This window comes from Saccostrea cucullata, unplaced genomic scaffold, assembly GCF_032062105.1.
Source record: "Saccostrea cucullata isolate Sc308-1 unplaced genomic scaffold, CSIRO_AGI_Scuc_v1 ctg2375, whole genome shotgun sequence".
Classification (NCBI taxonomy): domain Eukaryota; kingdom Metazoa; phylum Mollusca; class Bivalvia; order Ostreida; family Ostreidae; genus Saccostrea; species Saccostrea cuccullata.
Genome location: NW_026931665.1, coordinates 103,576 through 130,268, shown reverse-complemented (window position 1 = coordinate 130,268; position 26,693 = coordinate 103,576). Strand labels below are relative to the sequence as shown.

At 32.4% G+C, this 26,693-nt stretch overlaps 1 protein-coding gene and 1 long non-coding RNA gene across 2 annotated transcripts; both read right to left on the bottom strand.

The window, feature by feature from the left end:
* Positions 1-875: 875 nt before the first annotated feature.
* LOC134233248 (uncharacterized) lies at positions 876-11,736 on the bottom strand. The gene is made up of 4 exons (XR_009984942.1): positions 11,619-11,736; positions 2,711-2,840; positions 2,060-2,150; positions 876-1,926 (listed from the first exon to the last, which is right to left on the bottom strand). It is a non-coding gene; the product is annotated as an uncharacterized LOC134233248 (long non-coding RNA).
* On the bottom strand, positions 11,735-25,732 carry LOC134233230 (uncharacterized). Its single transcript, XM_062715211.1, has 8 exons — positions 25,614-25,732; positions 25,322-25,410; positions 23,510-23,671; positions 23,192-23,313; positions 19,065-19,209; positions 13,996-14,109; positions 12,530-12,733; positions 11,735-11,763 (listed from the first exon to the last, which is right to left on the bottom strand). The coding sequence occupies exons 2-8, from the start codon at positions 25,398-25,400 to the stop codon at positions 11,735-11,737; spliced, it is 855 nt and encodes a 284-aa protein (XP_062571195.1). The 5' UTR covers positions 25,401-25,410; positions 25,614-25,732.
* Positions 25,733-26,693: the final 961 nt, after the last annotated feature.

The window sequence follows — 26,693 nt, the reverse complement described above, 5'->3', positions numbered from 1 at the left end:
CCATAGGTATATACAAATAAAATTAACCTAGCTTTCTTTGATACCATTTAGTTGGAATTTTTTAAAATTCTCATCTTAAAGATGAGTAATATGCGAAGTACTTTGCACATTTTCCATACTCGTCGGGGTTTTGTCCAAATGTAGCGCCAAAAAATTACAAAGTTGCATAAAGAAGTCATGCCAAAAGACAACTTGAAGATAAAAAGGATTGTAAATTTTTTAAATTAGTAATTTGTTACCATTGAAAAAATAATTCTTTTACATTTACAGTCTGAAACTTTACAAGTATTCAGTCGGGTCTATCTTTAATGATTCTGTATTTTGAGAGTTATCCTTCAAAAAAAGCTAGCTTTTTAATATGAAAATCAGTCGAACAAATGAGAAATACTATTATCATCTTGCACGTTATAGAGTTATCTTATTGTACAGAAATAAAAAAAGGATATACATGTAATATGCAGTTTTTAGTCAATGAAAGGCAAAGAACCGCTTGAAAAAGAACGGGTACATAGGCAGCTATATTTGACGAGAAACCATTGGAGAACTATCACAACCCTTCCGCCAAGAGTATATCAAAATCCTACCAAAAATTATGATTCTGTAAATTATGCTTTAAGTTAGTAAAATAAACTTATATTAGGTAAGAAATATATCTCCTTGGCTCGTTACACAATTTCGCATAATAACAATGTGATCTTAATTTATGCAAAAAATGTGAGCTTAAAAAATGCGTTGATTTGTACTTCATTACTTATACTGCTTTTACGTTTGTATTCACGATTCGTAATCTTTTTTAGATTAACGGGATTAATTTTCATGCATAATCTTCACTTAATATATCACAAAAAACACACACAACGAAAAGAGATCTCAACTTCCTTGTTTTGATTATATACAAAAACAAATGTTAGGATGTTTTTCTTATACCCGCAACAACTCTAACTTTGCCCATAACGTTTGATTTAGTGGAAGTATGACTTTCATATTTCACATGTGAATTCCTTGTGACAAGGCCTTTCTCCAGGGCAATGTATTTTACAATTTTTGTAGAGGACTCAATGCTGATTACAATCTTGGAAACAGTTTAACTGTTTGATCTCCAGGAGTAAAGAAAGGATCTATTATATCATTATCTATTATATTCCGTATACATGTACATAGATATGCTAGCCGCCTTGGCATCTCATTTTCTTGATCGAAAGGTCGCGTTTTCGAATGAAACACATGGATATAAAGAATAGTATTCAAGATCAAAAATCCTTTAAACAATACAAATAGGAACAGAGCAAACACAGACCTCCAAAACATCAGAGATTGGATCAGTTGTCAATCGCAATACTTTATTGCGACTTTTCTACGTTATTTTTAGTAAACTGTCCGTGTGTACCTGTAGTTCAGTGTAATGTATTCTGGAAGTGGCGTTATTGTATTCATTATTTAAATAGTTTCTAATTATCCTCCAATATTTAATAAATTAATACACTTATTTCCTTTGTATCAGGAAAAAAAGCTTATGACTTTGTCGTATTCGCCACTTTGTTCTACATGTATATTTGTATTAATGTGTCCATAATCAGAGGAAATTCCAGCATGGCCGTATGTATCATCGATGTTTTCTGTATTTTTTCCAATTCCATAGCTTCCATATTCTATACCAAATGCTGCGGAGTCATATGTCTTTTCGTCTTTCATTACTCTTCTATCGTTGCCATGCAGATGATCATACGTTCCTTCCTGTGTTTCCGTATAGGATTAGATATGTCTCCTTCAATGTCAGCGACATTGCACGACAAATTTGATGTAGGTTCGAGTACAAAATAATTCATGTCCGTAACATTTTGGTCATTCTGCTGCGCATTATTTATGTATATAACCTTTGATTTTTGGAATATGCCTCTTATTGTTTTGAGTCTTGTTTTTCTACTTCTGTAACAAACAATGAAAGAACAAACGTGGTGTAATCAAAACAGTTCAAAATGTTTCACATAATATTGTTTTAAAAATATGAGTATTCAGAGTCTAAATATTTTAATCTAATAAGAAAAATTAGACAATTTACCTTATGTATATGAAAATGATAATTCCAAAGCTCAGAACGAAGATAATAAATAAGGAAACAATTATGCTGGTATAAGTACTCGAATCTGAAACTAAAAGGGTTTCCAGTGTATATCGTTTCTTTTGTTTAATTTTTAATTTTTTTAAACTAAAAAGACAACTGTTTTATCTTCATAAGGAGACTATCTTCTTTAAAATAAAGTTCTATTTTCCGATTTGCAAGGTCTTAGACAGCAAAGGTTTATCAAACTATTGTATATTTTTCAAATATTTTATTCATATTTGAAACAAACTTCAAACCAACAAAACCAATTTGAACTAAAAATGTGATAAATATTCAAAAAGTGAAGATCTGCTGCTCTTACTCAACCTTTAAAAAAATATGTTTCCCCACTCGGCAGATCATAAAGCATCATAACGAGACTATCATAAAAATGTACAATCGAAAGTAAGTACTTTGAAAGTTTTTTTGAAAAAAATATTCAGACAGCCATATTGCAGCCGCATGATTTACACATATTAGTTGATTGTTTCTTTTTTTTTTTTTTAAAGATTAATAAATCATATCTTGGTTTATAAGCGTTCAGTGAGACATATTATTAGAAGATGTGCATACAGCTGTCGACTAACTACAAGAAATATTTTTATTTACCTTTTGGAGTAATTGAGATAAGAATCATTGTAGTAAAATCAAGTGGTTCATCAAATGTAGTTTTCAAATTATCAGTATCTGCAGTGTGGCTGTCTGGTGTACTTTGTGTAGTTACTTCAATTTGCAGTTCCTTAAAAATTATTTGAGAACCTCAATAATTTTTAAATGGTGTATGACAACTAAAACTCCCTGTCTGTTACGCATTGATGTACCCAACTCTTGCGCAACTTCTCTTATACTACTAATGAAATTTAACGAGACTTTAAGAATATTTGTTACAAACTTCCATTTTGCACCTTCAATTTTACGTGTCGCCCGCGTGGCGCAGTGGTAAGAGCGTCTGCTGAGTCGCGAAGTAAAGAGTCAATCCTTACGTCGCGGGTTCGAATTCCACTGTGGGACGTGGAGACCGGTCCTTCGGATGAGAGAGTATCCGAGGCCCCTTGTCCCAGTAGATACTGGCACGAAAAAGATCCCTCACTGCTCAAAGGCCCTGAGTGCCGAGCATAGTACAAAAATTTGTAGCCCTCCACCAGCAAGGTGGCGTTTCCATATGAGTGAAAAATTCTCGAGAGGGACGTTAAACCTTTCGCTGCCGGCGTAAATTTTTGAATTGCCAAGAAAACGTAACGTCACACGTAAATGACGTTACAATAGTTGTGGCGTTATTAAAAATTGCGGGTTAACGTTGTATCAATGACGTAAATCGCACCTGCGTTATGTATAATTTTAACAGAGGAAGATTTTGTTTCAGCGCATGATATGAGACTAAGTATTTTTTATTATTGTGAAGTATATTACGTAGTGGAAAATGGATGTATTATAGCCATCAAATTTATTTCGGAATATGAATTGGTAAACTTTTCATTTTGCATACTTGTGTGTAACTATTTACAATGTACAGAAGATAAATACATTTTTTAAAAATAAAAGTACTCTGAACGCATTCTGTATGAAATTATATTTTTTTTTCTAAAGAAAAAAATGATATACCCAAACAAACTCGTTTACTTATAAACCAACTAGTCTGAAACTCTATACTGATAAGACCCTGTAATATAGAGGTTAACGCTTTTATCAAGAAATTAAAAACCTAAAACAAATCGCGTGTATTTTATTGTTATATCTTGTTGTTTAGAGAATTCAAATACTTCCTGACACGCCAAACCTTTATGCCATTAAATACACGAAATAAAAAATCGAATATGTCAAAGACATTTCTCATTACCTATTTTTTTTTTTTTTTGAAAATAATTGTTTCTAGGACATGCACAAGCTTTGAAAACTGAGAGTCGGAAATAGAATAGTCCTCACTTTGTATGCCTCTTTTCTTTTCCCAAGTAAATTTTGAATGATTTACCTCAATCCTTATAAGTGCTGTTACTTCATTTTCAATCTGTATAGAGTACATATTAAACGTAAATGAATATACATGTACATTGCCTTTTGCTAGAATTGAAGCATTATGCAACAATTACCTAGTTATAGGAAGTGGATGCATATTCTATATTTAACGTTTGCAGTGACAGATGTTCTTTCGTAATAACTTGAAACGAAAATGAATAATGGTAAAGCATAATTGTTTTTTTTCATTTTTTAAACATTTAACGCCCTCTCCGGCCTCAAACCGTGGTCTGCTCTTGGATGCATTTACAATATTTTCAGAAATCGGTGGCGAGTTCAGATTTTTTTTAGTCGGATACGAGTCAGAAGCAACCAGCTCAAACTTGAAAAACATATATTGTGTTACTGTACCGGGTATAAACATGTATATGAATGGAGGGGGAAGGGGGGGCGGGGCTTGGTTAAGTTTTTTTTTCAAATACACGACTTTCTCCTCATACTTTTTAATTGAAATTTGTATTTCCCAAGGGTGGTTTTGCGTTACTTTTTCATATAGAAATTTGATAATTCAAATGGAATATTTCAAAATGAGGTACCCCCCCCCCCCCCCAAATAAAAACGACTCATGAATCGTAAATAGTTTTTAAAACTTAACATCTCAGGTTACTTACATGCAGTCCGTCAGCTTTGTATCCGATTCTATGCTTTTTTTATATAAACTTCATTTTTTGACGGATTGTCTACTCAAGCATAGATCAACCAAAAATTTAGCTGCAGAACTGTAGCTCTCCAAAATAATATATGTATATGTATTGACAGACCGGGGAGCTACAGTGCCATCCATTGAAAAAACTGTATATTTATTGCGCACAAAAAAGTGCGCTGTTTGATTTATTTATCCATGTTTTTAAAACTGTCTTCTCAAAATATTACTAACCGTGTGTTGCTAATGTATTCTTTCACTGTTTTCACAACAAAATATTCCTTATAGTTGTTTTAATAGCCCTCCTAGCCCTGAAATTGAGATCATCGAAAATTTAGCCCATTTATACCAATCGGAGTTCCTCGAATGACTCGTACCTCGCACATAACCTCGGACGTCAGCAGTGATCTTCCATCTTGCTGATTCGGTCATGTGATCTTATTTGAATTTAATTCAAATATTATACTTTTGAAAACCGAGTTACTTTGATGCACACCCAACACTGTGTTCTTGGTTTCAAAGAATACTAACATTTGTTGTAATTAACACGAGGAATTACACAAATAAAGAAACCTTTTCTAAGATTTTTAGGCAGAGCGAAATATGAAATGAGTAACAAGGCAGTTTCCGGCGGAGAAATGTAGCGATCTTATGCGTACCCAGTATTCCTCCACCTATCACATCCGAGGTTTGAATGGAGCGTAGCGGAGTCAACCGAGGATTGCCGATTGCATTTATACTGCCATTTTTGGTTTGCAAGATAATTCGGTCCAACGCGCTTCGTACAAGTATCAACCACGAGAGTACTTGATAGAGGAGTAAGGACTTTTTTTGAAATTTAATTTTTTTGGAATTGAGGTTAGAATTTCGAAGAATTAATCTAGAACCGAGCGCACTTTTTTGTGCACAATAGATATATTATTTTTTTTTTCAATGGGAGGCACTGTAGCTCTCCGGTCTATCAAGATATTCAGAGAGCTACAGTTCTGCAGCTACCACAAATTATAAAAATCACCCTCCATTAGATCACTAAAGTTAAAGATTCATATACTAGTATATCGTCTTAATTTTTGGTAATTAATCCTTCCTGTTGGTTTATTATAAACTTGCAACGAAGCCCATTTATCTTTTAATATATTTTTCAGTTACACCATTCCACTTGCGATCTTTTAATAGGAAAGAAAAATATACAGTGTATTAATTTTTTAGATCCGGTTCTTTGCGGCTCAACCCTATTCCGAGTGTCCGAAAATCGGGCGTTAACAAAATTTAAATTAAATGTACCGATCGTATTATGATTTAAAGTAAATATTTTAAACATACATAAATTCACCCTAGTAAAATTTAAAAGAGACTTCACAAAATTCCACATTTTTTCGTATTTTGTATCTTAAGAAAATTCATGGTAACATAATTAAAAAGAATTGGTGGTTTAATAAAACTAGCTACAATAATATTGCGCCCACGGGGGGGGGGGGGGCTCTTCAAAAAATATCAGAAAAAAAATCTGAGAGGTCTACATAATTGCAGCTAAAATAAAACATAAACAGTTATTCAATAAATTAAAATTTAACATCCCCAGGGCTGAATGAAAGAAAAATACAACCCCCCACAAAAAATAAATAAATAAATAAAAATGCTCAATCTCATAGCTGCAGATCTGTAGCTCTCCGAAAAAAAATATTGATAGACCGGAGAGCTACAGTGCCACCCATTGAAAAAACTGTATATTTATTGCGCACAAAAAAGTGCGCTCGATTCTTGATTAATTCTTCCAAAGTCTTACCTCAATTGCAAAAAATGGAAGATTTCAAAAAATTACTCTTTCCTCTATCAAGTTCTAACGTATTTGACATCTGAACGAAGCACATTGGACCGAATTATCTTTGAAACCAAAATGGCAGTATAAATAAGCGAAATGTCCTATGATTGCAATATCAGGGCCAGGAGGACTATTAACAACAATTATGAGGAATGTTTTGTTGTAGAAAGAGTCAAAGAATATGTTAGGAACACACGGTTAGTAATATTTTGAAATTAGGGCTTTAAAAACATAGAAAAATAAATCGAGAACCGAGCGCATTTTTTGTGCGCAATAAATATACAGTTTTTTCAATGGGTGGCTCTGTAGCTCTCCGGTCTATCAATATATATTTTTTTCGGAGAGCTACAGATCTGCAGCTAGATCACTTTATGCTATACTAATTTAACTGAGGAAACCGGCACTTAAGAATTACTTTTAAAAAAGTCAATCAATAAGTTTAAACTATTATTAAAATGTATTTAAAACAATTTAAAATCAATCGCATGTTTTAGTAAATGTGTTTTTAATCTTTCTCTCTCTTTCTCTAAAATTGTATTTGTCTATATAATGTTTTCAAAGGTACGACTAAACACATGCACATATTCCGTAATGTGAATGGAACTCACACAAGTAAGTAAGCAAAAGGTCGATATTTTAAAAAATCGCACATTTCGTAGCACGTACGTACATGTACTCTAACGGATAGGGGTAGGAGTGGGGATGTATAGTTGTCAGGTCTATCTTCAATTATTTTTACAATAAACATTGACTTCCGGTAAATTGGATCAAAATTAATATTTATAGTAGAATTGCTGTAAAGGTGTGGGGTGGGGGGGGGGGGGTGGGGGTACGTAAATTTTGAAAGCATAGATATTGACCATACATATAAACTTTGTGTGGTTGTGTTAGTGATATAGCAATGACTTCAGAAGTTTACTTTACGATAAAATGAGGGTTTTTAAATCTGTCAAGTTAGCAAAAAAAAATGTCAAAGTCTTGAAATTTACATTGACCTTACCACAACAAAGAATGAGGAGTTGGAGGGGGGGGGGCAAGCTGTAGCCGCATAGACAGGAAAATTTACTAAAGCAGAACACAATATATGTACTCAGAAGAAAATCAGGGGGCAACATTGTATACCTTTTCAGGATCTTCTAAAAGGAACGCATATAAAGTACGATGCTAATTACGATATTTAAGATTTTTTAGCTAGAAGAAATAGAAATGTAGAATAAGATCTATAAATAAAATCTAATGGACTTGTGCGTTTGGACATGCCGAGGGGTATCGCATGGATGATGGAGTCATTGAATGGAGAAACGCTACTTGAATTGAGTCTGGGGTTATGTTGCGAAAATAGAACCTGCTCAGCTCTGCAACGCAACCGTTTCCCCTTCCATGAAAGTCTATAAAACTTTTAAATTGCTCAGGTACAGATAATCTATTAAATATTCCAAGGTTTGACTGGGATTCTTCGATAAAAGTTGGGTTTAACAGGGTCCTAAGTTGATCGAGAAAATGGTTTGCTAGAGTGCGACTGAGATTCGCATGCCCTAGCTACTTCTACAAAATTGACCCCAAGGCAGATGAACATCATTTCCGCTGTCAGTTTCCTATTTAAACTAATTAAAAATCAAGATAATTTTTATAAGCAATCTTTTTTCAAATCTTGGGGAAAATGTGTAAATGAATAAAAATTGAATATTGTACACTTTTTTAAAAGTATTTCTAAATTATACACTGTAACGTGCTTTTACCCCCAAAGGGAATTCTTAGTATTTTCATTTAGTACTCATTTGAAAATTTTAATATAATATTTTTGTCATATACAATTATGATTTTCCCTCAACAAAATTGACTATTATCCTTAAAGTTCATACGAAACAGTTCGTAACACTAGGATTTTACTTTTTAAACATAAAGATTGGTATGAAAGAATGTTAAATTACGTTTGGTAAAAATAATTTAGCTTTTGCTTAACGGAAAAATGAAGGCCTAAACTTGCCCACTTGATATATTTGTTACCCGCTTATCGTTCTTGATTTTGTGTTTGCATGACGTCACAACGACCCATTGATGTAAACAACGCATTAGATCTAGTGTAAATTTACTATATTTTATTGAGTTAATTTTAGTCTTTTTGTGGATATAAATGTGATTATGTTCTTAGATGAGCTATCTGATTCTAAAGAACAGTTTACTCGATTTAAACTTATCGTTAATTAGGCACAACAACTGAAAACGAGAGCTATTCATAGTAAGATGATCCTGGTGAAAACCCTGATGAAATCAATATTTTTCACTCCAACCAAGATTACTTACTGAGTATTTTAAATTGATACCTTAGAAACAATAATCTCCTTGCTTGTTTTTTTTTATACGTATATGATACATGATGTACCCCCCCCCCCTTCCCTAAATAAACACGGGGATATTGAAGTTTATGGTAAACATTGATCTATAAAAAGTCGGCGTATTTGAATGCACACTTCTGCAATCTGAAACACAAGAACTCATGAAAATGATATAGAGAAATAGGTTTATGACGACATCATCGTACTTTTGCTGTCACAAGAAACGTGATTTTAAAAACAAATACCAGCATTACAAATATGCACGTGAATATATCTGTACTGTAATGTTACGGTACTGATACTTCTATAACAGTTTGAGTGCATAAGATGATCCGTTGAAAAGAAACCCATGCCCCCAATGCCCATTGTTTGCGACACTGAAACTAAACAATTTTAAGAATCAAATACTTTTACAGTTAAACATTCTTTTTCGCAGAATTTAATCTTTGTTGAAATAAACTGATATAATTTAGAAAATTTGATTTGTAAATACATACAGAAACGTAGGACTACATATATAGATAGAATTGCGTTTAAAGTCTGAGGCTAACTTTTTAAAATTATTACGATATTGAAAAAGGCACATAGTACAGTGTTATGTGTAAATGTACCGACTTTGGTAAAAAAAAATACGGGATGAGAAAGAGTCAATGAGAAAGGGAAAGCCAAAGAAGGAGTATAAGGAATAACTAAGAGAGGTAAAGGCGAGGTAGCGATATCATAGAATCATTAATTTGCATAAACAGTTAATAAATGACATGATTGTAGTTTCACTTTCATACACCGCTGTAAATCGAATCCAGCTTTACTTATATATGTGCGTGCTACCGATCGATAATCGATAGTGCTCATATTCTGATCGTTCTTTAAAAAAAATTATTGGAAATTTAACAAATCATATCTTTGTGTTAGAAATTTATTCAACTGTAATGCTATTTGACAGCCTCTATATTTATATATTACTCGAACACAGAAGTTCTGCTCTCTGGCCATCGTTTTTTTCTCCCCCTCTCTCATTATGTTAGAATGTAGAGGAATGACAATACATTACACGGATAAAACATGCAAAAACCTTGCAAACATGCAACAGGATGTTAAAAGACAAACAATATCATGTATGAAAATCATATATTCATGCAAAATTTTAGTCAAGACAATGCTATTTCTTAAAAATTACGCTGCATAAGACATGATCAGCTATATAAATATTAGTACTGAATGTAGCGAGTGGGTCTTATTGACGTCATAAGCAAAGGGAGATAAGCCGCGCTAGTTGAAGTTCATCTTCGCAGTCGAGTATCTTTGATCGACTCTGTTGCCTCCAACTTGCGTAAAAATTTCAAAATGTTATTTCAGGCTGATTAATGTTGCTCAGATGAACTCATTTCCGTATACAACCCAAAATATGCAGGACATTGTTTCGTATGACCTTTAATTTATTTCTTACTTTTAAGGTAGTGATTATATGGACAGTAAAATTTACTAGTTTTCTCAATGACTTAAACCACTTATTTTTTTACAGTATTTTGTTTGCGCATTTTAAACTTTCAAATCGATGCATAAAAATGCATGAATTATTATAAAATAATTTTTAAACTTTTAACTTTCATTAATCGGCAGTTGCTTCGAAATTCTTAAGCTTTTATTTCAGCAAAAACTACAGTGAAATCTAATTATTATGATATACAAATTTCAATTCAGAAAGTGAAAAGACGTCTCAAACTTTATGACGTCGCCAGGGACATATATGTCCCTCTTGCAGCCAGCGGTGAAAGGACATATATGTCCTTCCCGCAGCCAGAGGGTCAAAAAAAAAAAAAACACTTTAGAGGCATAATCACAAATGCATGTGTTTTAAAAGATTGTATGATACCTAGCTAATGCATCGTTTCCGAGAACATTAAAATTATTTTTAAAAAGTATTTTCAATGACATTTCGAAAAATTATCGTTGTCATTATATTGCTAGAAATCAAGCTTAATTTTGACATCGCATGTCGAAATGTTTTGACGTCATAGTTACATTGCTTTTATCATTACGTCACAGACTCGAGTTTCCCTGAACGCTCCGCCCACTGCACACTTTCATCGGTCAAAATAATTAATAAATAGTCACGAGGGAATAGTCCCAGGCTCTGATTTTCAGGGAGTAGTCCTCAGATGAGGGAAATAGTTTCTTCTCGGGGAAATAGACAGTGTTACAGTCATGTTATATAGAGTAAAAAAAAGTTGAGGTAAATAATGCCATTGATTTTAATAAGTTCTCCTGCCAAACGACTGAGCTTTTTTCTGTTACAAGCAGGCAAAAACAAATAACAGTAATGAAATATGTAATTTATTAAAGAAAATGTCGAAAGAAATTTAACTCTTTAATCTGATACATACTTCTGATCCTTCAGAGCAAAACATGGATTATGGCGTTTTAACCATATAGTGATAAGGATAGTCACACAGACAAGCGAGCTGACACTCCAATCACTAAATACTCCCTGCTTTTTTAACGGGGGTATAAATACGATTGCAATTGATAGTAGTAACTTTTCACCGCTTACAAGAACATGCATTTGATAAACAAAGTCCAAGTATACACTTATTGTAATTAAATAATATTTTATAGACACTACAATCTATGGAAATTTTCTCCTATTGTGTTATACTGAAAGAATAAAAAATAAGAAAAATTTTCCATTTTATAAAAACTTACATTTTCACAAAGTATAGTGTGTAACTTTTTTGAACATACATTAAACGAACAACCATCCTCATTGCATTTTTGACACTGGTGGAAAGATTTTCTATCATCTTCATCAATCACCACACCTACAGATATACAAAGAATTTATTAATACCTGTATATGTATATTATTCAAACTTGTGCAGAAAATAGTGTGTACCATTAAGCATTGAATTCATATTTTGGGATGTCTTCGGTCCTATAACACACCTGGCCGTGCCGACAAGCGCGGTATGATAATTTTTCGGCACGGCCAGTTGTGTTATAGGACCGAAGACATCCCAAAATATGAATTCAATGCTTATATTTACATTCTTTAATTTTTTCTCTTCATAATTGTTTATTTCGGTAATCGCTGATGTGAATTTAGCGCCCTTCAAAACTGGTGTGCTTTATAGACGTAAGAGCCGTTTGTGACCTTTGTGACGTCGTAAAGTTATATAACGCAAACGAACATTGCGAGGAAAAAAGTGACAAATTAATTTTAAATGCACATTTGTTGTATTTTTACGTTAATTCAACAGGGTTAATTTTAAGAATTAAATTATGTCGAACAATGTACATTTTGGTGTTCATAAAGTATTGAAAATGCATATAGTTCCTACAGTGTATTCTAACGCGCGGTGACAAGGTTTCGCGTGTGTTATAGAGATTTGAATGTCATGGATTTCTAATGGATTTCATAAAGAAAATTACACTGAATGTAAATATTAATATTTATATTATGAAATATGTGAAATATAAATATTGATGAAACTTGATATACATTTTATCTAATACGAATATAATATATGTTTTATAAATAGTTAGGTTGATTATATAGATTTTAACAATACATCTTCTTATTCTCTCTCTCTCTCTCTCTGAAATCTGAAACTTGCCTCGATCGTTTCCATAATAAACCTCTGTAATAATTCCTAGCCAGAAAAATTCATCTAGAGTCCAGTTCAGCTCTTTACATGCCTTGCTTGCATCAACAGAGGAAACGTTTCCTTCAAGATAAGATGATGGTTGTGATGTTTTACAGAACTGCATGGATTGTGTCCAGTTGCGCCCACTCACGGTCTCTTGAGTTGTAAATTTTTCTACAAAATATCTATGCCTTGAAATTATCACTACATAGACGTCTTGAAAAATATTTATGTCCTGAAATCCATCACCACACGTCTTAAAAAGAAACAAGAAAAATCATCTTGGAAAATACTCAATGTACTCAATGCACTCTCTGTATATTTTTATGTGTTACATGAAATAATGGTTGGACATTTTAAACAGAACTTTTTAACGTCTCTCTACCAATGTTCCGACCTGAACAAAATTGTCCATATTCCATCTAAGGAATTTTCCTCCTTATATCGTGTTGTAAATTTTGAATTTAGTAGGGGGAGGTAAATGCAAATCTACAACAAATTATCATGTTGTAAATTTTGCATTTACTTCCTCCTAGTAAATTCAAAATTTACAACATGATACTCAGCACATGTACTTTGTATTTGATATTATTTTTAATGCCAAACCCCTGTTCAAAATCCCATCATTATAAGGAAAAGGTCCATAACACTCGGGAATGCTTTAAACATTTGATTTTGTTTGACCCAATTAATTTTCAAAAGATTTGCCCCCAACTTCTAATACCTTATGATATTGCTAGCCCACCTCTTAGAACAATGACTAGAATAACTTGCTTACATATCATTGAGCTAATTTATGATATAACTAAGTTTGAGAAGAATTGAAAGTAATTCCGATTTATTCAATGTAAAAACATTATCACCTGTTGTAGACAAATAGACCATGAATGTCATTTTTTGAAAAAAAAAATTATATCAGCTAAAGATAACTGAAAATAGTCAATGTGATTGATCATGGTACTGATGTTTTTCTTTACTAAAATTTAAACTTTATTCATATAATTTTCATCATTTCAAAGAAAGTTTCTCTTGAAATTATGGCAGATAATTTCAGTTATTCTCAGTTATCTCCTCTTTAAAGAGAGTGTAACCCATTGTATATTGAATGGCTATTCCTTTTAGCCAATGATACTGAAATAAAAGTTTCCGTTATTTCCCGACCATGACAAAGAGCACACGGCGGGTGTTACAGGTCGTCAAAGGATCTTACTCCTCCATGTCACCTCATCCGACCTCTGATGATTTGGAAGTCCGTGTTTGCTCTGCTCCTGTTTAATATTGCTTAATGACTTTTTGATCTTGAATACCGTTCGTTATCTCCATATGTTTCATGCATCGACCTTGGAGATTTCTTCCAATTATATAACATAAGACCCTTAGAATACCTAAGAATTCCTTTTAATTGCATAGTATGTTTTTACTAATTCATACATTACCTTTATCCGTACACAATGCAAAATGCAATTCGGAACAATCAGGGGAAATGGAAAATGTCTTTTTTGGGCCACAGTTTACTGCAGTACAATATGTCTCCGTGGTTATGTAATTTTCTACAAAACCGAATAATAGTTTTGTACAGGAGCGACACTTCAAAGTTTACCTTAGTAAACACAACTTTTGGATGAGATAATATAAATAAAAACACCAATTCATAGCTACATGTACTGATAAAAAAAATGATGATTTTAATGTGCGTTGTTTTAAATCCCATTTGAGAATTTTTCATTCATAAAGAAAATAGAAATTTTCAAAACGACTTTACCTTTTAGCCATGAAGCTGATATTAAAAATAAAATCAATGAAAGAATGTAGAATCTTATTATTGATATTTATAGGCCGCCGAAATCAAAGACAATTTTTCCGGATCACTTTTTATGCAACATGCATCGAATCCTTGATTTAAATATGTCCATTAAAGTTAAATATTTTAGGTGGTTTTAATGTAGGTAGGTGGTCTGATCAAAGTAAATAATATAAATCTCTGTTACAACGACTAAACTTAACAAATTTGTTTACAATGATACTAATTTCACAGCCAAATAGGGACATTTATTGGTACATATATCTTTTTGTCCAACAATGCAAGCATAATTGCAATTCATTCTAAGACAAAAGCACGCTTCTGTAGCAGTCACTGTGAGACTATAGAGAAATTATAAAAATACAAAGTTAACTTAATCAGAAATTATTACAAAATGACGAGGACAGTACAGTACTCAACTCTGAAAATGAAAAATATTTCAACTTTGTATGCTTTTGTAAATACATTGCAAGTATAATGATAAATATATTCCTATGAAATCATTTACCATCAGACCGAGAGATGTTTTATGGAATACATCAACTTATCAGAAAAAGAAAAACTTACATATAAAATATACTATACATTGGCAGACATAAAGAAACTTTAGAAGAAAAAAAAGAAATTGATGAAATTCGGTATATATTGAAAGGTGTATACTTGTAGAACATATAATTTTTCGATCAAATCTCTAAAATGAGGTAAGAATCCTAATGATATATAACTGCCTTAAGATGCGTGGGACATACGAAATTTGATAAATATACAAAATATGAAAAACATTGTAGTTTTTTTTTTTTAGCTTAGGGTCCTTCCCATTGATAATAAATAAATAACTGAAGTTAGATTTCAAAGAAAATGAACGCAATAAATAGAACGTACAGCCCTTTTAAGTAATGGTTTATCTGCGTGCTAAATAAATATTACAGTAACTTGATTCGTATCACATCGAGTTGACAAGCTCGAATCATCGGATTAATCGAGACGCTAATATCGACGACTTTTCCGATCAAGTTTCTATTGTAATAATTTAATTTTACTAGTAACACGTCATTTGATTGGATTAATCATTTTATCCGTTTTGTATAACATAACTTGCCTACGTCACAATGAGTTAAGTCAAAAAAAAACAAGCTAATTCAGAGAATTCGTGTCCCCCGCTTAGGGAAAAAATCGGCTCCCCTTGACTGAATTTGTAGAATTATTAAATGTATATATGTATACTGAAGCAAATAAAATACATGTATGTCAATATGCATATAAAGATTTGATTGCTTATTCTTTATTATGTGTATAGAAGATTTTTTTATATGGAATATTTATCACACTGTAATGATGATTTTATAACCTCATAAATTTTTCATTTCACATGCTGAATATTTTTTAATCATTTAGTAAAAAAAAAAAGTATTTAAAAAAAAAAAAAGTAGGATCAACCGAGATTCGATCCCGGGGACCTCTTACACTTGAAGCGAGAGACATGACCACTAGACCACGGAATCGCTTTACTGGCATGAAGTATATGCAGAATAGAAGTCACATATATGTATATATTCATCTTTTCATGTTCGATATAAATTCTCAAAATTTTACACAATCCATGGTGTTTGATTTATTTAGCCTTTATTAAACAGTTCTTATAGACGTAATAAGAACATAAAGTCCGCCGAGAACCTGTTTTATACGCAATAACTCTCCTCATGCCCCTGCGCTAAAAATAGCGACATGTAATACTATAAATACTAATAAAACAAACAGGGCGGGGCACTTTGAGAGGGGCGAGAGACGTCCTAGGGAGTTTTGGTATAAAATTACATTGCATAAGCTCAAAATCTTCTTGAAATATCGCCCGGAAATGATAGTGTTACACACAGACAGAATGTATAAATTTACGACCTTGAACTTTGACCTTTTGACCTCAAAATCCATAGGAGTCTTCATTAGGCCACAGGGAGTTGTTATGTAAAATTTCATTGCAATAGCTCAAATGGTTCTAGAGATATCGTGTGGAAACGAAAGTGTTTTAACAGAGAGAATTTGCTTATTTATGACCTTGACCTTTGACCTTTTGACCTCAAAATCAATAGGGGTCTTCTTTCGTACATAGGGAGTTGCTATGCTAAATTTCATTGCAAAAGCTCAAAGGGTTCTCGAGATATCGTGTGGAAACGAAAGCGTTACAGACAGACAGAAAGACGGACGGACGGACGGACAGACGGACGGACGGACAAACCCAAATTAATATCCCCCACTTTTCAAGCGGGGGACAAAAACGTATTACTCCGCTTGAGGTCACTTTGAAAGTTTAATCAAATTGTTAAGCCTTATTTTGGGGAAAAATAATTTCATTGTGTGCATTGAAATAAAATTATAAGGAATGAAGCTTATTTTAACCTATATTATACGATATAACAAAACTTAGGGCAGTTTACGCTTTTTAATAAAACGCTTCGCGGTTCATAAAGCGTAAACTGCCCCAAGTTATGTTACATGTATATCGTATAATATAAGTTGAAAAAAGCTTAATTCCTTAAATGATAAATTTATTATACCCCCACCCCTTAACAACTAGCAAACTATAGTTAAAAAAAAGAAATTGAGGACAATTATATAATATTTACTATAAGTGTAATTTTCTTCATGAAATCCACCTGTAATCCACGACGTTCAAATTTCCATAACACACTCGAAAACTTGTCACCGCGCGTTAGAATACACAGCAGGAACTATAGGCATTTTTAATACTCTAGGGACATAAAAATGTAAAATGTTTTATTTCAATTAAAAGAAAAACTATAACCCTGAAAAATTAACGTACAAATAAACATAATGTGCGTTAAGAATTAATTTGTCACTTTTTTCCTCGCAATGTTTAAATTTGTTTGCGTTATTTAAAACTTTGCAACGTCATTTAACGTCAGTTGACATCACAAACGGCTCTTCCATTTAATAACCACGGCAGTTTTGAAGGGTGCTAAATTCACATTTAAGATGAATGAAATTAGCAAATATGAAGAAGGAAAATTAGAGAATGTAAATATAAGCATTGAATTCATATTTTTGGATGTCTTCGGTCCTATAACACACCTGGCCGTGCCGTTAAATTATCTTATCCTGCCTCTGATAAAATCATGAAATTTCATTTATCGAGTGCAATATTGCATGAAACGGTATTATGCTTTCTGCCCACCTCACATTGCTAATTTGCCTCCTCCACGTGACCTACCCACCTTATATTAAAACTTTAACAACCACACATCATCAATACACTGCTTTACGTGACCAGCTTGGAGCCTCATAACTGATGTCACAATGCGTCTGACGACAACAATAATTGCAAAACGTCTTGCTTGGACGCTCAGTGAAAGCAGTTTATTGAACCTATAAATATTCAGTCTTTTAGAGAACCATCGGCAGGATAAATTCGTTTTGTAGACATTTAGAGGGGTAATACGGAAATATGTGGGGTCTTTGAAAAAATACATATTGTATAATATATATGTTTTTGTGGTAGTATCGGTCCTTTATGAATTATTCCCATTACATTATTTATTAAACATAAAGTTAACTTACTTCTTTACGTAATTTCTTTATCTTCGTATTCGATTTGTTTATTCATGAAACCGGAAGAGAGTTATCTTTTATTTTCAAGCGTATTTTATTTCGAGACTTTTCATTGGTTACTTCTAAATTTATTATCAAATCACATTACGGCTGACTTTTACTTTTATTCTATTGTTAACAACAGTATTTAAACCCGAGCACCGCCGTGCTCTGGGCTTCTACTGAGCCAAGCCTTGTATCAAGGTAATTATCAGGAGTTGCCTCACCCTATTTTCCCTACTAAATTTCGATTAATAATTCTTTATTTTTCTAACTTAGTTCTTTATATTTTTCATTTAGTTATTTTTCTCGAAAGCCACATTCATTCCCCGGGAATATTTATTTGTCGTTTGGTATTTTTCCATATACAATTGTTAAACTTTATTAAAGATTTAAAACTTTATTATCTATTTATTATTTAATTACAAGCCTCACTACAGGCGGACTCAAACTTACCTGGAAAGAAAATATAAAAGGTTTATCAAAAGGTTGAAATATTATTGAAGGGAACATCTAGTATATAAAATAAAACACAACGCGAAGTACAAAACTTAAACATCAGTAGTGGCTGAATGCCCAACTACTACATTTTCAAGGAGCCCACATATTTCCGTATTACCCCTCTAAGTGTCTACGTAACTAATAAAATCGCGCTAACGCGCGGTATTGAATTTGTCGGCAAGGCCAGGTGTATTATAAGACCGAAGACATCCAAAAGTATGAATTCAAATGAATGCTTAGGTATTTTTCTCATCATACAATTAAAGTATTTTGTCACAGGATTATTTCGTGCGTAAAAAAATAAAATGATGTCATTTTGACGTTTCTATGTACATGTTTTACGTGATCAATTTCAGGTACATGTAGCAGTGATGTAAATTCAAAAAAAAGCTACAGTGTGAAATCCGTGTGAACAAATTAAGATCACACCATAGGGTGGTTGTATAGGGTCTACAGAAAAATTGAGTAATACAATGTACACATTTGAGTCCATACTAGTAATAAAGGTTTGTACATGAAAGCTCATTATATTTCAAGATATTATTTCGAATTTGACACATTTCGGTGAACGTTGCATTTTGAATAAAATATATCAAATACCTACCATGTACACAGAGTATGCTCTCCTTCCTCCGCACTCTGTAAATTTTACACCTTGTGTATATTCTGCACATGTCTCATTACATTCACTCGGGGGTAACATTTTCGTGAAAACTTTATTCTCAATACATGTGCATTTTCCTGCCTAAATACGAAAAAATCTTAATGAAAATTATACATTAAAAGAGTATATACGAAAGTATTAAATAAATAAAAATATAAATACAACAAATAAATATAGAAATAAAATAATGGGTAAGCTAATATATTAAACTGAACAAATTAAAGAAAATGAAACGTTATTGTTATACCTCTAAAAAACCGTTTCTATACAATTCTATACTTTAAAAAAGTCTAGCATTTCTATTGTTTTGCTAAGTGGGCATAAAAAACAATCGATGTTTGACCGCTGTGTAAGATGTTGGACCACTCGGTGAGATCGTGGACACATTACGTCACAGAATGGGCGGAGCTTAATTTCATTTTTAGGCGGAAGCCGCCTTTTACTTTTGCATGCTTTTTTGACCTTTCGACCTCTCAAGATGTTTGCCCCGTTTCATGGTACTCCAAACGGATGTATCTTAAACTAAGGGCATACAACCCGCTTAATCATATTCGACCCCCTTCCCGATCTTTATCGTTATTATCATATCAAAAAGCGTGTGTTATGGCGAATTTATTTTAACAATTTATTTTGATTAATGTAAAAAAGTCCTATAAAAATAATAGCCTAATAATAGAACGAATATAGTTACCTTAGTACTGCTGATACGTTTCACGTTTGAGAGAAGAACGAACGGTAACTCTGTATGTCTAAAACTTAAACAAATCGGGTTCAACATTTGATTAGCACGGGGTACTAGGGATAAATAGTTCAAGTAGGTAATTATGTTTAAGAATTAATGACAGGTACTTAGCTACTAAGGAACTTATCTTTTCAATAATCTTGTATAAAATAGAAGAAAAGAGGTACGTAACTCCTTTTATCAATTGTGTACTACATTCGCGTAATAATCTAACATATAGACGATTCAGCGTGAAATTAAATTGTCAGCAAACCCACGTGGAGCACAAATGACTGGAAGTGACAGGCCTTCTCTTCAAAACAAACAAGGTAACTCACACTGCGTGATTAGCATATCTTCTATTGTCACCCTTATCTTTGATTGTTTTAACCTGAAAATGTCGCCTCCCTATGCAGGCATGCTTTAGATATCGTAATATGATAGCTGTTATGGTCAGGTCTTATCGAACGAACTGGTACTCTATAATTACCATGATTACATGCCTGGGAGAAATTATTTGAGGAATTATCATGCCGAGTTTGTGTATACATTTATATATCCTTTCTCATTTAATGTTAATACATGTATGTTGAAGGATGGGCCAAAACTGTAAAATCTGGACAGAAATTAAGACGCAAGCATAAGAACTACATTGTGTTTTGTATAGATGTGTCCCTGCTACGGAGGCAGCTAACAGAAAGGGGATATAATTAAGATTGCATTGTGGATTTGCCCTGTGCCACCTCTAAATGGCAGAAGAAAACTCAACTCAGCACAACCAGAAACACTTTTCTGAAGGTGAGTACATCAATTTATTATATTTCTAGATAAGTGGAAAAATTTTTCATAACTTATGATACATATTTTTTTATAGCATAAAAAATCTTCTTGTTATGATGGCAAAACTGAACCGAATACTATTTTTGAATGTATATTTTGACTTTTCTTATTTTTGTTGACTTATTTTCTTTTCATTTTTTTTTAAATACATGCACATACATGATTACTTATAATAGTAGGCTTTTGAAAGAGAAAACAAATACAAAAAAATATTAGAGAAGTCAAATCGGTCAATATTTAACATGTTTAATAATCGCTTACTCGATATCTGACTTTTTCATTACATTTACAAATAATTATCAATTTCATTGGAAATAATTTTTGGTATTAAATTAGTTATCAAATAAAACACAAATGCACAATACACCCAAAATTACAAAAGTTTGTTTTAATTGGATCTATTTGAAAAACTGCTGTGTACACATGTAGGTTATATAACTAGCGAAAGAGAGGGGACGGATGTTGTTGGTCAGGATCGCTAGTCTTATATTATTTCATTTGTTGGTTGTTTCCAGTATATTTACACTAAACGTACTACACAAGTTCACTTTCAGCAGTTTTGAATCTTTTGTTATTTCTATATACCCACTTCACTCTTGAAGTGGGTATAGTGGCATTAATTTCTTTGCATGTCAGATTTCACTGAATGAATGAATGTAGATGAAGGCGATAACGGGTGTTTTACAGCTAGGTGTAGATGTCAGAAGACATGCTAATTACCATTTGCATGTTTTAGTTATAATTGATAACTTTCCGATAAAAATGTGTACCTTGAAATAAGAAATAATATACATCCGAGTAAACGAGTACCTATTTTTAGTATTCGATACTTGGACCTTGGATCGAGTACCCGGTAAAGTTGACTTCCCTAGAAAATATATTAAAATACCCGGTATATCAAAAAAAGGTTATTTGAAGTCCTTGATTTCATTTATTGAAAGTCAGATACATAATGTGAAATAATTTTTGTTAAATAAACATTGTGAGATATTCTTAATTTTTTTTTCAATTATACACTTTGTAGAAAATTCTGCCAAGAGAAGTTGTGAAGGGAATCGTGTAGATAATCTCCAGAAAAGAAATCACAAATGAAATTGGGATGTATGTACCTATATATACAATCATTTAAGACAAATTTACCACAGGAATAAAAAAAAAAAACTGTCTGGCATTCAAGGGCCTGTCATGGTAGAAGCTCTCCAGAAAAAATATTCCATTTATTGTGGACATCATGACACAGGGCTCACCTGTCACCAGCATTAGAGACTTGTGTGATTTGTTCTACCTGGGCCATACATGTATTGAATGGAAACAATTCATAGAACCACAAGCACATTGTAAATCTATGTAAGGTCTTCTGTGTATGTTGTATTCCTTATATAATTTGCTGATTTATAACAAGACTTTGTTTCATTGGTACTAAAACTTAATACAAGTAACATACAAAACCAAAAAGCAGTTGTGATATTTATTGTTTTTTATTACTCATTAGTTCTCATTTTTGTGTGAAATTTTATAATTTTCCATTTCTTGTTCCCCAAAACCATATCTTACAAATTTTATGTATTGCAACTTGCATTTCAATTTTAACTTGTTATACTTGACAAAACTAGAGGTACTGTGAGCAATGATCTCACTAAATGATACCCCCGCCTCCCATATGATTATAATGGAAAAGTCCATGTTTTGCTGTGGCCGGGAATCCCAAAATATGTGTCGGATCAAAAAGTAAAAGAGGAGGTGCACAATGGCAATATGTAATAAAGATTCTGTGAAGGTTTCATTAAATTTCACTCAGTGGTATAAGAGGAATTGCGGATAAGATATGAGTACCCCAAAGCGTAACAGACGGACGAACGGACAGCTAGACGTACGTACGGACGGACATACCGATTACAGTATACCCTCCCACTTTTCAAGCGGGGATATAATAAATGTTAAAATGTTCATATTGCTATTGACGTGACTTATTCTCATGTATCCGCATCAAAAGCGAGACATATTGTTTATTCTTGTTCCTTGGTTTCAATACTACAATCCAAAGTATTTATCACCCCCCCCCTTTAAAAAAAAATATGCTTCAAATATGTGTCATTAAAGTTTTGCACATGAGAACTTGCAAACATGCTTCCGCCTATCAGTACTCTCAGTACTTTGATTATTCGTTGGTGTTCAAAGTGACAGATCTGATGTTACATTACGGAAGACAGTACAAAATACGTGCATGTCAAAAAATGATAAATAAAAGGTATAACATTTATTGACCGAGTTTTCGGACAAAATACGTTTTGTCGACCCTCGAACCAAATTGAATGCCTTCGGCCTAACGGCCTCAGGCAGACAGTTTGGTTCTTGGGTCCGACAAAACACATGTTGTCCTCGAACTCAGTCAATAAATGTATATTGCTATCTTACACCAATCGAAACGGCTTGCAGTCGATATTGCAATATTTTGTCATTGTCATAACACATGTATTGATGTAAGTAAAACGCTCAGCTTACCTGTATCCCAAACTTTAATATATTTTCATTGCCGCATATCTCTTGGCAAAATCCAACTGATGGGAACTTCATGTTGAATGTCTTATTCACACCCAACACACTTTTATCTGCTGAATAGCATCCTTAATAAAAAAAAGGAAAAGTACATACATGTATCTGACTTTCCACCAAGTCATATACATGCATATGATTTTTTTAAAATTAATATTTACGTGTATTAATCATGTTAATACTGTATTAATAATCATAAGATTATTCGCCATTAAATTTAAAGACATATTTTTTATTATTATTTTGCAGTATTTAAAAAAATTATACCCAGAATGTGTATCCGGGATGAATATCGAAGGTATATACCAGACCAATAGTCTGTTGTTGACGTCCTAAAAATTTTTGATTTCAGAGTATTATTATTGTCCATGCATTCTTTTTGGGCCTCAAACCAACTCAGTTTCTTTTGAGTAGATTTACTGATAAACTCTGAAAATGAAATATAAATCTTGACAAAAAATTTGCATTATGTGTATATTTTTGTGAAAAAGGTAATTCGATTAAACCCCAAATCCTGACCTACATTCATTTGAGTCTAATGGAATATTTTGTAGAAAGATTAGTTCATATTAAGTCGTCTTTTTATTTTCGAATTTTGATATAATATAGTGACAATGAAGTTAGAAGGAAATAATAATTCCTGATTCAGTTTCCTTTGTGTATTACTACGAATTCCACAAATTGGTAAATAGTTTTGTTTCAGGGATGGGGTCAATTACTTCGGAAAGTAATTAATTAAATTACAATTACTTTCCCAAAACCTTCAATTAAATTACCATTACCATTACATGGATTTTGAAATGTAATTAATTAAATTACAATTACTTTGCAAATGTTATTAATTAAATTACAAATTACAACCAAAAATACACGTATAAAAGTAAATAATCATGTATATTCTTTTACATTTATAACAGATTATTTTACAACATTTTTTAACAATAATATTAAAAGTTTCACACATTTTTCAAATACTGTGTCCCCTAACCTAATATATCTTGATTGATTTGAAGATTTTCCTGCCATGCTGAAGATTCTTTCCACTGTGGTATTTGTGAGAAAAATGCATACATGTAGATACTGAATAGTAGAAAGTTTACAGATGGTTTTACATTGATTCATGTGTTTAAAGTTTGAATCATTTTTAAGCTTTCCCATAAACAAGGGATAAATTTACGCTAAATGTACATTTGATGCTTTAATTTGTCTTTACATTTCCTTATTTCAGCATAGGTTTACCTCAAAAAGTGGGTATTTGACTTATTCTGTGCCAAATTACAATTTTAAGTCAAAGATTATGTATAAAAACACCAACAGACAAAGTCAAGGTGTGAAAAATGTTTATTTACGAATAAGTATAGGACCCCAAGACACTAATTAGCATCTGTTAATAACTTCCAACACAAGCTGAAGATATTGCCAACAAAAGGATTAGAAGCCATTGGACCTCTTATTTTCATATGGACTAATTAATTAAAAAAACAAAATATGAATTTTATTTGTAAACTTTTCAAAGATTAATTTGATTTAAAAGTTTTGTTTTTTTTTAATGAAAAGGGACATTGTATTTAGATAACAATTGACATAAAAAGGGAAGTTCTTTTAAAGATATTTTACGTTTAAAATTTTTGGTCCAAAATATAAGTTATTAACCTTTGAAATTGAGGGAGAGGAGACTTTCATTTAATTAAAACCAGTGTAATTGAATGTAATTGAAAAGTAATTGTGAATTACATGCCTTTTTGGAAAGTAATTAATTAAATTACCATTACTTGTAATTGAAAATTTGGTCAATTACACATTACTTTCAATTACATCGAAATTTGTAATTAATTACAGTCAATTACCATTACACATTACCATTACACCATCCCTGTTTTGTGTTAAACTTTTAAAACCTATAAATCGCCGAACATTTAATGCAAAGAAAACGGTTATCAGTCTTATTCCAAATGAAACAAAATCTTCTTCACAATTTGTTTATATTGTGAATTTTGTGCCTTTTATTCCTTTCAACATGTGCAAGTAAATGTGTGCATTGCTCTAGAATTGTAACATACGTTATGAAGATCTACTTACCAGTAAAAAATATGAGCAGAAAATACACAAACACTGATGATCTTATTCCTGGGCATTTCATATCACATGTATCGCACATCCTTAACAACCTATATTGAAAATAAAAGTTGGGATTTGCGTTTTATGCTGTGAAGATGTTGTTACGCCTATTCTTCAAATGTTGAATATTCGAAAGGTTTCTTAAAATTGTAATCAAAATGACTTCCTTTATTTTATCAAAAAGAACAACACAAAACCAAAACATATTTACAAATGTAAAATGTATTAATGAGACTGTCCAAACGTATCTTACCTTCAATCAAATGAAGCTGTAGTCACCTACATGTAAAGCCGTTGAAAGTTGCTGTAAAAAAGTTCTGCACTATTCTCTCCATAAAACTGTTAACATTTATGTGTTGTGTTCATGTCGATATACAGCAAGTAGACTTCCTGTTTATTAGATATATATACGACAAAGTTATGTTGTTTTTTAAGGAAATGTGAATCAAAAATGGGATTCATATACGTCACGTCACGATTTTTTCCTAACTATGATCTCAGGTTTATATAAAGCACGTCATATTAAATGAATCGAATAACAAAAAATGTAAAAGTTTTGGGACGCCCTGTCCCGTCCTGAGAACATAAACACACGTTAAAAATCATAAAAATACAAATACGCCCCAAAAGTCTTTTTATTTACAGTTTTACATCATGATTGTACATTTAGATGTTGAGTTTTTAGCTCACCTGAGCCGAAGGCTCAAGTGAGCTTTTCTGATCAAAATTTATCCGTCGTCTGTCGTTGTCGTTATCGTTGTTGTTGTTGTCGTCGTTGTAAACTTTTCACATTTTAAATTCTCCTCAAGAACCACTGGGTCAATTTCAACCAAACTTGGCACAGAGTATCCTTGGGTAAAGGGGATTCAAGTTTGTTCAAATGAAGGGCCACGCCCTTTTCCAAGGGGAGATAATCATGAATTTGTTAAAAATTAATGGCATTTTTAAAAAATCTTCTTCTCCAGAACCGCTGGGCCAGGAAAGATGAAACTCATGTGAAAGCATCCTCAGGTAGTGTAGATTCAAGTTTGTTCATATCATGACCCCCGGGGCAAGGGTGGGGCCAAAATGGCCGACCCAAGTTTTACATAGGAATATATAGGAAAAATCTTTAAAAATCTTCTTCTCGAGAACCACTAGGCCAGGAAAGATGAAACTCATGTGAAATCATCGTCAGGTAGTGTAGATTCAAGTTTATTCAAATCATGACCCCCGGATCAAGGGTGGGGCCAAAATGGCCGACCCAAGTTTTACATAGGATATATAGGGAAAACTTTTAAAATCTTCTTTTCAAGTACTTCAAAGCTATGATTAGTGATATTTATATGGAATC

What these genes read in the sequence shown, in the direction of transcription:
- LOC134233230 (XM_062715211.1), bottom strand. Translation starts at nt 25,400, where the DNA reads ATGTGCGATACATGTGATATGAAATGCCCAGGAATAAGATCATCAGTG. An exon ending in ATCCCGGATACACATTCTGG is followed by an intron (nt 23,314 to 23,509) that starts GTATAATTTTTT and finishes TTTTTTATTAAG; the next exon opens with GATGCTATTCAGCAGATAAA. An exon ending in TATTAAAGTTTGGGATACAG is followed by an intron (nt 19,210 to 23,191) that starts GTAAGCTGAGCG and finishes TTTCGTATTTAG; the next exon opens with GCAGGAAAATGCACATGTAT.